Below are 14,148 nucleotides of genomic sequence, written 5' to 3'. Positions count from 1 at the left end.
CAACCTTTCCCTGGCTACTGTCTCCCACAGATGGGTGTCTCTCCAACCCTTGCTTTGCGGGGACCAAGTGCACAAGCTTTCCTGATGGCTCCTGGAAGTGTGGCGCCTGCCCTCCCGGCTACCGTGGAAATGGCATCCAGTGCGCAGATATTGACGAGGTAAGAAAACCCAACCTCTTGAGACAGCCATTCCAAACCAGTCACCATGACTGTCGCCCAAACCAATCACAGAGACTGTCAATTAAACCAGTACCTGAGACTATCGCCCAAACCAATCACTGAGACTGTCGCTCAAACCAATCCCTGAGACAGTCACCCAGACCAATCACAGAGACTGTCGCCCAAACCAATCACTGAGACAGCCACCCAAACCAATCACAGGGACTGTCGCCCAAACCAATCACTGAGACAGCCACCCAAACCAATCACAGAGACTATCGCCCAAACCAATCACTGAGACTGTCGCCCAAACCAATCACAGAGACTGTCAATCAAACCAATTACTGAGACAGCCACCCAAACCAATCACAGGGACTGTCGCCCAAACCAATCACTGAGACAGCCACCCAAACCAATCACTGAGACTGTCACCTAAACCAATCACTGAGACAGCCACCCAAACCAATCACAGGGACTGTCGCCCAAACCAATCACTGAGACAGCCACCCAAACCAATCACAGAGACTATCGCCCAAACCAATCACTGAGACTGTCGCCCAAACCAATCACAGAGACTGTCAATCAAACCAATTACTGAGACAGCCACCCAAACCAATCACAGGGACTGTCGCCCAAACCAATCACTGAGACAGCCACCCAAACCAATCACTGAGACTGTCACCTAAACCAATCACTGAGACTGTCACCTAAACCAATCACAGAGACTGTCACCCAAACCAATCATAAAGACTGTGATCCAAACCAATCACGGAGACTGCCGCCGCAACCAATCACTGAGACTGCTGCCTAAACCAATCACCAAGACCGCCGCCCAAGCCCACAAATGGGACAGTAGGTCAAAACCTATCACTCGGCATGTCTTCTAGAACGGCTGTGTGTAAGGCTTCCAACATAGCCTATCACAGAGTGTCTGTCCAAGCTTTCAGTAAGACCCTCCTATGAAGCCATGATAGACACAAGGCCTGAGGTAGTCACGGAGACAACCACCCAAGGCCATCATTAAGACAGCCCCTGAGGCCATCACTGAGACAGTCCCTCAGTGCCATCATTGATACAGCAACCAAGGGCCAGGGGTGTGACTGCTACTCACAGACACTGAGTTACTCTCGCATAATGTATATCCTGTGACAAGCGTTAGTCAGAGCCTTGAGCAAGAGTGTTGCGGGATGTTGTGAGACAGACGACAGCCTAAGACATGAGCGGGTCACACAAATGCCTCACAGAGATGATCGCCCAAGGCAACGAGTGAGAGGTATGCACCGTCTGCAATATGTGTGGACCTGTACCTGCGTGCCCAGAGCAGACACCACCGCAAAGCCCAGTTAGGTTCTGCGTCACATCACATGCAGGCAGGGTGTCTGTCTGCTTCCTGGATGCCTTCGTTGGAACTGTTCTTTGGGTATGAAGGCTATCTTGGTCTCCGTCCTCTGGAAGCCCTGGTGGCCTGTGGTCTTTTGGTTGTAGCTGCTACCTTGGCGGCGTGTTCTGGAGCGTTCGGGGGAAGTCAGTCTTTGTATGTACACTCTCCTGGTGTAGGCCTCTGTTCATGATTAGTGGTCTGGTTTGTGTGTTCGGTGGCTCATGTGCCAGGCCCCAGCAGAGCTTGCACTGTTCCATAAGCCCCGGATCTTCAAGACCTTTTCTTTCCCGCCTCCAGTGCACAGACGTCCCTGATGCCTGCTTCGTCTTCAATGGAGTGCACCGGTGTGAGAACACGGAGCCTGGGTACAACTGCCTTCCCTGCCCACCACGCTTCACCGGAACTCAGCCTTTCGGGCAAGGTGTTGAGGAGGCCACAGAAAAGAAGCAGGTACAGCACCCTTTGCTCACTAGATCCACGCAACACAACATTGCACGTGGAGGCATTCACAGAGAAGGGGCTGGTTTGGGATCTTGGCATGAAGGAATATCCCAGAATCTGAGTTCACCAAGTGCCTGCATTTCATGTGCCAGACCCCTTACCCATCAGAGGGGAATGAGCACGTGTTATATGGGAGACAGACTGATTTCACACTCACTGGGAATACAAAGAGCTTCTGGTCTGCAGGGTTTTGGTTCCCTGGTCATTGTGGTTTGGCATTTAGTGACTGCATTGTGTTCTATCTATAGGTGTGTAAACCTCGCAATCCCTGCACAGACGGAACTCACGACTGCAACAAGAACGCCCGCTGCAACTACCTGGGCCCTTACACGGAGCCCACGTACCGGTGTGAGTGCAGACCTGGATACGCCGGAAACGGCATCATTTGTGGAGAAGACACAGATTTGGATGGATGGCCTAATGAGGACCTCGTCTGCGTTGCCAACGCCACCTACCACTGCAAGAAGGTAAGTGCAGCTTTCTGTTCGGCAATCTATGGACTGCTGTGCAATCGATGGGAGCGCGACCCAAGCCGCTTAAAGAGTCAAAGCTTGGGCTGAGGGTACGAGCGAGGCTGGTGGAGTGCTTGCAATTCTGTCGGGGATGAAAACAGGCCAAGATCTATGGGGCGGCAGCAGAGAGAGCTTAGCCAGGGAATTAACTGGTTTGAGTGAGATCATCCAATAGAAGGTCTGGGAGGCCGGGGGGATAGCTCAGGGGCAACGTATTTGTCTTGGAAGCAGGACAAGGTTATAATATGATATGATAAATAATTTATAAAACGCCTGGACACAAGTGTTTTCAGGTGGCAATGCAGAGCAGCACATGTTCGAAATCCCGGTCCCGCACTTAGAGACTGGTCTCTGGTATTAAGTGTGTTATAAAAGATGAGTTAATTAATGAAGATCCTTAGCGGGTAGATGGATCTACCATATGCCCAACACGAGAGGTCCTTACTGGAGGGTCTGCTTGACTTCCATAAGATCAGCAATCATCATGCCTAGTTTTATGTTCATTTTCCTTTCTCTGCGCGGCCGTTTCGCTCATGGGATTAAACTGGTAGCAGTAAAAACGCATCTTTAATCTCTTTCCAGGATAATTGCCCCAACCTCCCGAACTCTGGACAGGAAGATTACGACAAGGATGGAATTGGGGACGCCTGTGACAATGATGATGACAATGATCGAATTCTCGATGATAGGGTAAGTGAAACAGGGGCATATCCTTGACCTCTCACCTCACCCATTCCTTAAGAGCGCCTTCATGAGAACTTGGAGACACCAGCAGGGACCTTGTTTTATGGAGCATTGCTCCGGCTACTTCCAAGCATTTAGGACCAGATCTCCCCGGCCCCATTCCAGCATTGAGAACTAAAACCCTCCAACCAAATCATACCGGTGAAGACAGCATCTCTTCAACCTCACCCCAGCAGTCAGGACCAAAGCTCCTCAACCTCACCCCAGCAGTGAGGACCAAAGCTCCTCAGCCTCACCCCAGCAGTGAGGATCAGAAGTGCTCAACCTCAACCCAGCAGCCAGGACCACAAGTCCTCAACCTCACCCCAGCAGTCAGGACCACAGCTCCTCAGCCTCACCCCAGCAGTGAGGACCAAAGCTCCTCAGCCTCACCCCAGCAGTGAGGACCAGAAGTCCTCAACCTCACCCCAGCAGTGAGGACCAAAGCTCCTCAGCCTTATCCCAGCAGTCAGGACCACAAGTCCTCAACCTCACTCCAGCAGTCAAGACCAAAGATCCTCAACCTCACCCCAGCAGTGAGGACCACAAGTCCTCAACCTCGCCCCAGCAGTCAAGACCAAAGCTCCTCAACCTCACCCAACAGTCAGGACCAACGCTCCTCAACCTCACCCCAGCAGTGAGGACCAAAGCTCCTCAGCCTCACCCCAGCAGTGAGGACCAAAGCTCCTCAGCCTCACCCCAGCAGTGTGGACCAGAGTTCATTAACCTTCTCCTAGCTGTTAGGGCCATAGCCCCTCTCCAACATCATCCCAAAAGTGAGAACCAAAGGTCCCCAACCTCATCCCAGCAGCAAAATTAAAAGACCTCAACCTCATCCCATCAGTGTGCTCCAAAGCTCCCCAGCATCATAGCAGACAGGACCACAAATGCACAACCTCTTCCCAGCCTTGAGGCCTACAGCTCCTCAATCTCTTCCCAGCCTTGAGGCCTACAGCTCCCCAACCTCTTCCCAGCCTTGAGATCTACAGCTCCTTAACCTCGTCCCAGCCTTGAGGTCTACAGCTCCTCAACCTCTTCCCAGCCTTGAGGCCTACAGCTCCCCACCCTCTTCCCAGCCTTGAGGCCTACAGCTCCCCACCCTCTTCCCAGCCTTGAGGCCTACAGCTCCCCACCCTCTTCCCAGCCTTGAGGTCTACAGCTCCTCAACCTCATTCCAGCCTTGAGGTCTACAGCTCCTCAACCTCATCACAGTATTGAGGTCTACAGCTCAACCTCATCCCAGCCTTGAGGTCGACAGCTCCTCAACCTCATCACAGCCTTGAGGTCTACAGCTCCTCAACCTCTTCCCAGCCTTGAGGCCTACAGCTCCCCAAACTCTTCCCAGCCTTGAGGTCTACAGCCCCTCAACCTCATCCCAGCAGTCCGGATCAATCAGGAGCGCTGCCCAAGCCTCTTCCGAGCAGTTGATACTGCAGCTCCCAGACTGCACTCCGTAGAGAGGACCATAGCTCCCAAACTCCAACATCCTCACCAGCTCATCCTACCATGATGGCGGTTACCCTTACCCTCTGCCCGTGGTGTAAGAGGGCCATGGCCCCACAGTCTTTTACCCTGACCGTTGTCCCAGGAGACAACCTCTGCTCCTGGTCTGCTTCCCCGGGGGACCGGTGCCCACAGTTTGTTTCTAAAGCCCTGATCCTTGACTTGAGCTCCACCTTTGCACCCTGCACCACCGGTACACTCCTGCTCTCTGTGGTGCGGAAGGTTTCACCTGCCACTGTCTGAAGGGAATCTGGTCTCTGACTTCCTGAGCCTTCGTGTCCCCAGATCCTCAGCCTGAAGGTGAACCTCAGTGGATGGGCCTCTAGCCTGGACACCCAATGAGGGACATCCCCCAGGAAGTCTTCAGTTTTACTCTGACCAATCAGTGATGGGCCTCTAGCCGGGCCTCTAGCCTGGACACCCAATGAGGGACATCCCCCAGGAAGTCTTCAGTTTTACTCTGACCAATCAGTGATGGGCCTCTAGCCTGGCCACCCAATGAGGGACATCCCCCAGGAAGTCTTCAGTTTTACTCTGACCAATCAGTGATGGGCCCCTACCCTGGACACCCAATGAGGGACATCCCCCAGGAAGTCTTCAGTTTTACTCTGACCAATCAGTGCTGGGCCTCTAGCCTGGACACCCAATGAGGGACATCCCCCAGGAAGTCTTCAGTTTTACTCTGACCAATCAGTGCTGGGCTTCTAGCCTGGACACCCAATGAGGGACATCCCAGGAAGTCTTCAGTTTTACTCTGACCAATCAGTGCTAGGCCTCTAGCCTGGACACCCAATGAGGGACATCCCCAGGAAGTCTTCAGTTTAATCAGTGAGGGCCCTCGTGTCAGTGGTCCTCGCCTCTAGTCTGGGCAGTGTGTGATCTGTGATGGGCCTCAGTCGTTACGCAGCCGTGAGTGAGTACGCTTTCATTTGCGACTCTCGGGCTCGGGCTCTACTTTCTGAGAACATCACATCGGCACTTTAGGGCTCTGCACTTCACTGCACTCTGTACAGAGACATGCCCACACTCCTTCCCAGGGATGTCTCCTGCAGTATCGTGTCTGCGACCCCCAATGTACTCTCTTCTTGAGCTGAGGACCTAGAACCACCCCCCCCCCACTCCCCCAAACACATGCACACACAGCCCCTCGTTGACCTCCACATGCACACGCCCCGGTGGGGCTTATAGAGCACAGTGAGTGCACGGGGGTGCGTCTCTAGAGGGAGTAGCGCAGACCCGTGAAATGGCTTCGAGGGGAGTGTAATTATGGCGGGGCTTTGTTCGCAGCCCCCCTCTGGTTTGCCCATTTCTGGCCTGAGCGTGCAGAGGCCTTCGCGGTGTGGTGATGACTCGAGCAGGCAAACAGCCCCAGACACATTGCAGGCGGGTGATGACTTAAGCAGGCAAGCGCCGGCTTCCTTAGCGCCGAGGGCGCATTCCGGCACTTAGGTGGCGGGGCTCTGCAGCACGGGAGACCCCCTGCCTCCGGTGTGGCCCCTGCCTGCTCTACTGGCCGCGCTGCTGCATAGGTTCCGCGGGGGGTGGGTGGTGTGTGTGTGTGTGTGTGTGTGTGTGTGTGTGTACATGCTGACTGCCTGTGCATACATGTACTATGTGCATGTTGCCGTTTCACATGCTGACTGCATGCGCGCTGGCTGTGTGCACACACTGGCAGTATATGGGTGCGCACCTGTTGACACGCTGCCTTTCTGTGTACCCATGTTTATTGTATGTATGGTTGTCTTCATGTATGTGTGAGTGTGTATATGCTGATTTTGTGTGTGTGTGTGAGTACACACTTTCGTTGTGTGCATACAGACTGTGTGTACATATTCTGGTTGCATGGATATGCACATGCTGGCTCTGCACACGCTAACCATGTATGTTGCTTTTGTGTACAGAGTACTGTAAGCATGTTGTTTGCATGCACATAGTTTGTATATGTGTGTCTGTGTTCATGATCACTGCATGTTGGTCGTGTGCACCTGTGCAGTTAGTGTCGATACTTGAATGTACTGGGCATGGTTCATAGGGTCCCCACCTCCCTACATGCAAGACTAGGGCTGGAGGTGGGTCCTTCTCAGCAGCGGATGCCCCCCTCTGGCACCTCCCTCCACCTCTTCAGGACCATGATTCACAGATGCTCCCCCCCACATGGCGGAAGGCCGGGCAACTCACCTGCATGGATGATCCTGCCCCCAAGCGGCCGGGCGTGCAATTGCTTCCTGTTATTTGCAAAGGTTCTCCTTGGCCATGGAATTAGAATGACTCGTTAGGACGATGGTCTAAAGCTGGCAGTGCCACGCATTTGCCACGCGTGATTTATTCCTACCATCAGCTTCCGATGAAAAGATGTACAGGCCTCATCCAGTGCCAATGGAAACCCACCAGTGAGCGGCTTCTATCGGGGCGAGGGGCATTTGCTTTAGGGCTTAGTGCCAAGAGGCCGCGTTCTGTGCTATGTACAGAACTATAGCCCACGGCATGTCCTGGAAGGCAGGGCACATGTGCATTCACCACTGACATGCCATGCCATGCAGGTGTTGAGCAGAAGCCCCTGTGGCCCCTATGTTGCCAGGCAGTGCCAGTCTGTGTGTGGCTGACATAAGCACATGGTATCTGTATGGCCCAGAAGCCCCTGGTATTTCTCAGCTGATTGGCGGCATAAGTGGTTGTCTTGAGTGTTCACACTCTCCCATGAGTGGTACAAGTGTCTGCTTTCCATTGCAGGATAACTGTCCGTTCATCTACAACCCGGAGCAGTACGACTACGACCGGGACGACGTGGGTGACCGCTGCGACAACTGCCCCTACAACCACAATCCCGACCAGATGGACACCGACAACAACGGAGAAGGAGACGCCTGTGCGGTGGACATTGACGGCGACGGTAGGTCACTCCTCCGATTCGCTTCAGGGGGGTGGGGGGGCAAATGCCTCCTTCCTCGCACTGGGGCACTGGTGACGAGTTCTTACACATGCCTGTTGGTAGCGTTGTACCTGTGCACAGGTGAACTAGGTGTGGTGTGTACATCCCTGCGTGCAGCTTCCCTCTCAATGTGTGACCGTTAAGGGCAGCTTCCCTTTGAGCGTGTAGAAGTAGTTTTGTGCCCGTGTTTCTGTGTACAGCTGCACCTGACTGCCTGTGTGGCGGTTCTGTGTGCAGCTGCATTGTGACTGTGTAGTCGTTATATGCCTTTGTGCAGCTTCCCCATGTGCCTGTGTGCAGCTTCCCCATGTGCCTGTGCGGCTGTTCTGTGTGCAGCTGCATTGTGACCGTGTAGTAGTTATGTGCCTGTGTCCAGCTTCCCCGTGTGCCTGTGTGCAACTGCACCTGACTACCTGTGTGCAACTACATTGTGACCATGTAGTAGTTATGTGCCTGTGTGCAGCTTCCCTGTGTGCAACTGCACCTAACTGCCTGTGTGGTAGCTCTGTGTACAGCTGCATTGTGACCGTGTAGTAGTTATGTGCCTGTGTGCAGCTTCCCCATGTGCCTGTGTGCAGCTTCCCCATGTGCCTGTGTGCAGCTGCACAGGAACCATGTATTGTATTGCACATGTCATTTATACAGCACCTTTTACCATTATTATTGTCTCAATGCGCTGGTGGTGTGAACGCCCTCAGGCACCGAAGTCCAGAGTGTTGGAGGCCACGGAGTAGGATTAGGGTGCTTGTGTGCATTTGGTGAGGCTGGCCAGGCTCCGGGAGAGAGCACCCCATGAGGTCAGGCATGTGGATGGGTGCTGAGAGGAGTCAGGAGATGGGAGTGAGTGCTAGAGACATGTAGTAGTTATATGTGGCGTTCCGATGTGCCTGCGTGCAGCTGCACCCGATTGCCTGTGTGGTGCTCTGTATGAATTGCATTTGCACTGTGTCACTATCTGCCTTGATGGGGGGGGGAATTTAGAGAGGCGGGGGAGGGCTTGTTGGTAAATCATCCTTTGTCTTGCCACCAGGGAGGTCCATCCTGAGTGGTTGTGCATAGCCCTGTTACCTAACATGCAGCAAAGGTCTCAACCCGGCTTTCATTCCCAGGTATTCTGAACGAGAGGGACAACTGCGACTACGTGTACAACGTGGACCAGAAGGACACGGATCGGGATGGGGTCGGGGACCAATGTGACAACTGCCCCCTGGAGCACAACCCTGAGCAGGTGAGTCTCCCGCCACCTTCAGCTGTTCTTATGGTTGAAATACAAAGCAAGGCAGGTGGCTGTCTCTGCACACACCGGCATGCCACATGCATGTACTAGCTTCCACTGCTTGCCAGTGCATTCTCAAATTCTCAAATTCTCCACTTCATTCCTTGCAGCACTAATGGGGAGATCTGATCTGGGGAAGGGTCTTGTAAAGCAGGGACAGGGTGGATTACTTCTTGGACTGATCTATAGTGAGATCCAGAGTCTGCTTTTAGGAAGAAGCAGGTTTGAGTGTGCCCTTGTGCCCTTACACATAGAATCAGGGTGTTCTGGCTTCCCGTGTAGTGCCCTTGTGCACTTAACCATCGAATCAGGGGGTTCTGGCTTCCTGTTTGGTGCCCTTGTGCCCTTACCCATAGAATCAGGGTGTTCTGGCTTCCTGTTTTCTGCCCTTGTGCACCTACCCATAGAATCAGGGTGTTCTGGCTTCCCGTGTAGTGCCCTTGTGCACTTACCCATAGAATCAGGGTGTTCTGGCTTCCCGTGTAGTGCCCTTGTGCACCTACCCATAGAATCAGGGTGTTCTGGCTTCCTGTTTTGTGCTCTTGTGCCCTTACCCATAGAATCAGGGTGTTCTGGCTTCCTGCTTTGTGCCCTTACCCATAGAATCAGGGTGTTCTGGCTTCCCGTTGTGTGCCCTTGTGCCCTTACCCATAGAATCAGGGTGTTCTGGCTTCCTGTTTTGTGCTCTTGTGCCCTTACCCATAGAATCAGGGTGTTCTGGCTTCCTGCTTTGTGCCCTTGTGCCCTTACCCATAGAATCAGGGTGTTCTGGCTTCCCGTTGTGGGCCCTTGTGCCCTTACCCATAGAATCAGGGTGTTCTGGCTTCCTGCTTTGTGCCCTTGTGCCCTTACCCATAGAATCAGGGTGTTCTGGCTTTCCGTTGTGTGCCCTTGTGCCCTTACCCATAGAATCAGGGTGTTCTGGCTTCCTGCTTTGTGCCCTTGTGCCCTTACCCATAGAATCAGGGTGTTCTGGCTTCCTGCTTTGTGCCCTTGTGCCCTTACCCATAGAATCATGGTGTTCTGGCTTCCCGTTGTGTGCCCTTGTGCCCTTACCCATAGAATCAGGGTGTTCTGGCTTCCTGCTTTGTGCCCTTGTGCCCTTACCCATAGAATCAGGGTGTTCTGGCTTCCTGCTTTGTGCCCTTGTGCACTTACCCATAGAATCAGGGTGTTCTGGCTTCCTGCTTTGTGCCCTTGTGCCCTTACCCATAGAATCAGGGTGTTCTGGCTTCCTGCTTTGTGCCCTTGTGCCCTTACCCATAGAATAAGGGTGTTCTGGCTTCCCGTGTAGTGCCCTTGTGCACCTACCCATAGAATCAGGGTGTTCTGGCTTCCTGTTTTGTGCTCTTGTGCCCTTACCCATAGAATCAGGGTGTTCAGGCTTCCTGCTTTGTGCCCTTACCCATAGAATCAGGGTGTTCTGGCTTCCCGTTGTGTGCCCTTGTGCCCTTACCCATAGAATCAGGGTGTTCTGGCTTCCTGTTTTGTGCTCTTGTGCCCTTACCCATAGAATCAGGGTGTTCTGGCTTCCTGCTTTGTGCCCTTGTGCCCTTACCCATAGAATCAGGGTGTTCTGGCTTCCCGTTGTGGGCCCTTGTGCCCTTACCCATAGAATCAGGGTGTTCTGGCTTCCTGCTTTGTGCCCTTGTGCCCTTACCCATAGAATCAGGGTGTTGTGGCTTCCCGTTGTGTGCCCTTGTGCCCTTACCCATAGAATCAGGGTGTTCTGGCTTCCTGCTTTGTGCCCTTGTGCCCTTACCCATAGAATCAGGGTGTTCTGGCTTCCTGCTTTGTGCCCTTGTGCACTTACCCATAGAATCAGGGTGTTCTGGCTTCCTGCTTTGTGCCCTTGTGCCCTTACCCATAGAATCAGGGTGTTCTGGCTTCCTGCTTTGTGCCCTTGTGCACTTACCCATAGAATCAGGGTGTTCTGGCTTCCCGTTGTGTGCCCTTGTGCCCTTACCCATAGAATCAGGTTGTTCTGGCTTCCTGCTTTGTGCCCTTGTGCCCTTACCCATAGAATCAGGGTGTTCTGGCTTCCTGCTTTGTGCCCTTGTGCCCTTACCCATAGAATCAGGGTGTTCTGGCTTCCTGCTTTGTGCCCTTGTGCCCTTACCCATAGAATTAGGGTGTTCTGGCTTCCCGCTTTGTGCCCTTGTGCCCTTACCCATAGAATCAGGGTGTTCTGGCTTCCCGCTTTGTGCCCTTGTGCACTTACCCATAGAATCAGGGTGTTCTGGCTTCCTGCTTTGTGCCCTTGTGCCCTTACCCATAGAATCAGGGTGTTCTGGCTTCCTGCTTTGTGCCCTTGTGCACTTACCCATAGAATCAGGGTGCTCTGGCTTCCTGCTTTGTGCCCTTGTGCCCTTACCCATAGAATCAGGGTGTTCTGGCTTCCTGCTTTGTGCCCTTGTGCACTTACCCATAGAATCAGGGTGTTCTGGCTTCCTGCTTTGTGCCTTTGTGCCCTTACCCATAGAATCAGGGTGTTCTGGCTTCCTGCTGTGTGCCCTTGTGCACTTACCCATAGAATCAGGGTGTTCTGGCTTCCTGCTTTGTGCCCTTGTGCCCTTACCCATAGAATCAGGGTGTTCTGGCTTCCTGCTTTGTGCCCTTGTGCACTTACCCATAGAATCAGGGTGCTCTGGCTTCCTGCTTTGTGCCCTTGTGCCCTTACCCATAGAATCAGGGTGTTCTGGCTTCCTGCTTTGTGCCCTTGTGCCCTTACCCATAGAATCAGGGTGTTCTGGCTTCCTGTTTTGTGCTCTTGTGCCCTTACCCATAGAATCAGGGTGTTCTGGCTTCCTGCTTTGTGCCCTTACCCATAGAATCAGGGTGTTCTGGCTTCCCGTTGTGTGCCCTTGTGCCCTTACCCATAGAATCAGGGTGTTCTGGCTTCCTGTTTTGTGCTCTTGTGCCCTTACCCATAGAATCAGGGTGTTCTGGCTTCCTGCTTTGTGCCCTTGTGCACTTACCCATAGAATCAGGGTGCTCTGGCTTCCTGCTTTGTGCCCTTGTGCCCTTACCCATAGAATCAGGGTGTTCTGGCTTCCTGCTTTGTGCCCTTGTGCCCTTACCCATAGAATCAGGGTGTTCTGGCTTCCTGCTTTGTGCCTTTGTGCCCTTACCCATAGAATCAGGGTGTTCTGGCTTCCTGCTTTGTGCCCTTGTGCACTTACCCATAGAATCAGGGTGTTCTGGCTTCCTGCTTTGTGCCCTTGTGCCCTTACCCATAGAATCAGGGTGTTCTGGCTTCCTGCTTTGTGCCCTTGTGCACTTACCCATAGAATCAGGGTGCTCTGGCTTCCTGCTTTGTGCCCTTGTGCCCTTACCCATAGAATCAGGGTGTTCTGGCTTCCTGCTTTGTGCCCTTGTGCACTTACCCATAGAATCAGGGTGTTCTGGCTTCCTGTTTTGTGCTCTTGTGCCCTTACCCATAGAATCAGGGTGTTCTGGCTTCCTGCTTTGTGCCCTTACCCATAGAATCAGGGTGTTCTGGCTTCCCGTTGTGTGCCCTTGTGCCCTTACCCATAGAATCAGGGTGTTCTGGCTTCCTGTTTTGTGCTCTTGTGCCCTTACCCATAGAATCAGGGTGTTCTGGCTTCCTGCTTTGTGCCCTTGTGCCCTTACCCATAGAATCAGGGTGTTCTGGCTTCCCGTTGTGTGCCCTTGTGCCCTTACCCATAGAATCAGGGTGTTCTGGCTTCCTGCTTTGTGCCCTTGTGCCCTTACCCATAGAATCAGGGTGTTCTGGCTTCCCGTTGTGTGCCCTTGTGCCCTTACCCATAGAATCAGGGTGTTCTGGCTTCCTGCTTTGTGCCCTTGTGCCCTTACCCATAGAATCAGGGTGTTCTGGCTTCCTGCTTTGTGCCCTTGTGCCCTTACCCATAGAATCAGGGTGTTCTGGCTTCCCGTTGTGTGCCCTTGTGCCCTTACCCATAGAATCAGGGTGTTCTGGCTTCCTGCTTTGTGCCCTTGTGCCCTTACCCATAGAATCAGGGTGTTCTGGCTTCCTGCTTTGTGCCCTTGTGCACTTACCCATAGAATCAGGGTGTTCTGGCTTCCTGCTTTATGCCCTTGTGCACCTACCTATAGAATCATCCATCGGGGCAGCCCTTCCCTCATTCTCCCTCACTCTGCAGTGCTCTGTGTCATGCAGTCATGTCTGGCCACACTTTGCCCCATTTCTAGGGATTAATGGGTGCTCTGTCACACATCTAAAAGACTGGGGGACATTTTAATCTGAAGACAATATTTCAGAGAGAGAACCGCCTACATTTGCATTTCTGAGCAAAAGGTCCCTTTTGTGCAATTTTACTCATTTCTTTTCACTCCCAGCACTGGCCTTGGCACCCACTGGCCTGTGATATCACAGGCCTGCACCTATTGTACTGGCAGACGTGTAAAGGCAGACGTTATGTGTAACACCCGCCTTTTCTCCTTTTGCTCTGATTGGGGGGGAAGGCGGAGGGGTCTTGCACTGGAGCAAAGGGGGAGAATCCTGCGAGTATCTCTGATTTGCCCCCACCATTTTATACTGAATTCCCAAGGGCCAGAAATTGAGTAAATCTGGAGCCTTCTGCCCATGTAGGCTCTATCCCCTGCCCATGTAGGCTCTACCCCTGCCCATGTAGGTTCTACCCCCTGCCCGTGTACGCTCTGCACCCTGCCCGTGTACGCTCTGCCCCCTGCCTTGTAGGCTCTGCCCCCTGCCCATGTAGGTTCTACCACCTGCCCGTGTACGCTCTGCCCCCTGCCCATGTAGGCTCTACCCCCTGCCCATGTAGGCTCTACCCCCTGCCCGTGTACGCTCTGCCCCTACCCATGTAGGCTCTACCCCCTGCCCATGTAGGCTCTACCCCCTGCCCGTGTACGCTCTGCCCCCTACCCATGTAGGCTCTACCCCGTGCCCATGTAGGCTCTACCCCCTGCCCATGTAGGCTCTACCCCCTGCCCATGTAGGCTCTACCCCCTGCCCGTGTACGCTCTGCCCCCTGCCCATGTAGGCTCTACCCCCTGCCCATGTAGGCTCTATCCCCTGCCCATGTAGGCTCTACCCCCTGCCCATGTAGGCTCTACCCCCTGCCCGTGTGCGCTCTGCCCCCTGCCCGTGTGCGCTCTACCCCCTGCCCGTGTGCGCTCTGCCCGCTCTGCCCCCTGCC

The 14,148-nt window shown here is 53.6% G+C and overlaps 1 protein-coding gene across 1 annotated transcript in view; it reads left to right on the top strand.

Annotated features, from left to right (window-relative positions):
* Window positions 1-14,148, top strand: part of THBS1 (thrombospondin 1) — an 82,663-nt gene that overhangs the window by 41,431 nt on the left and 27,084 nt on the right. Inside the window, exons 11-16 of the mRNA XM_069638398.1 lie at window positions 31-158; window positions 1,837-1,989; window positions 2,289-2,507; window positions 3,135-3,242; window positions 7,509-7,668; window positions 8,817-8,935. Coding sequence (XP_069494499.1) covers window positions 31-158; window positions 1,837-1,989; window positions 2,289-2,507; window positions 3,135-3,242; window positions 7,509-7,668; window positions 8,817-8,935 — 887 coding nt within the window. The remainder of the gene's footprint in view (window positions 1-30; window positions 159-1,836; window positions 1,990-2,288; window positions 2,508-3,134; window positions 3,243-7,508; window positions 7,669-8,816; window positions 8,936-14,148) is intronic.

This window comes from Ambystoma mexicanum, chromosome 14, assembly GCF_040938575.1.
Source record: "Ambystoma mexicanum isolate Mex_15411 chromosome 14, UKY_AmexF1_1, whole genome shotgun sequence".
Lineage (NCBI taxonomy): Eukaryota > Metazoa > Chordata > Amphibia > Caudata > Ambystomatidae > Ambystoma > Ambystoma mexicanum.
Note: the sequence above shows the minus strand (reverse complement) of the source record. Positions and strands in the feature narration are given on the sequence as shown.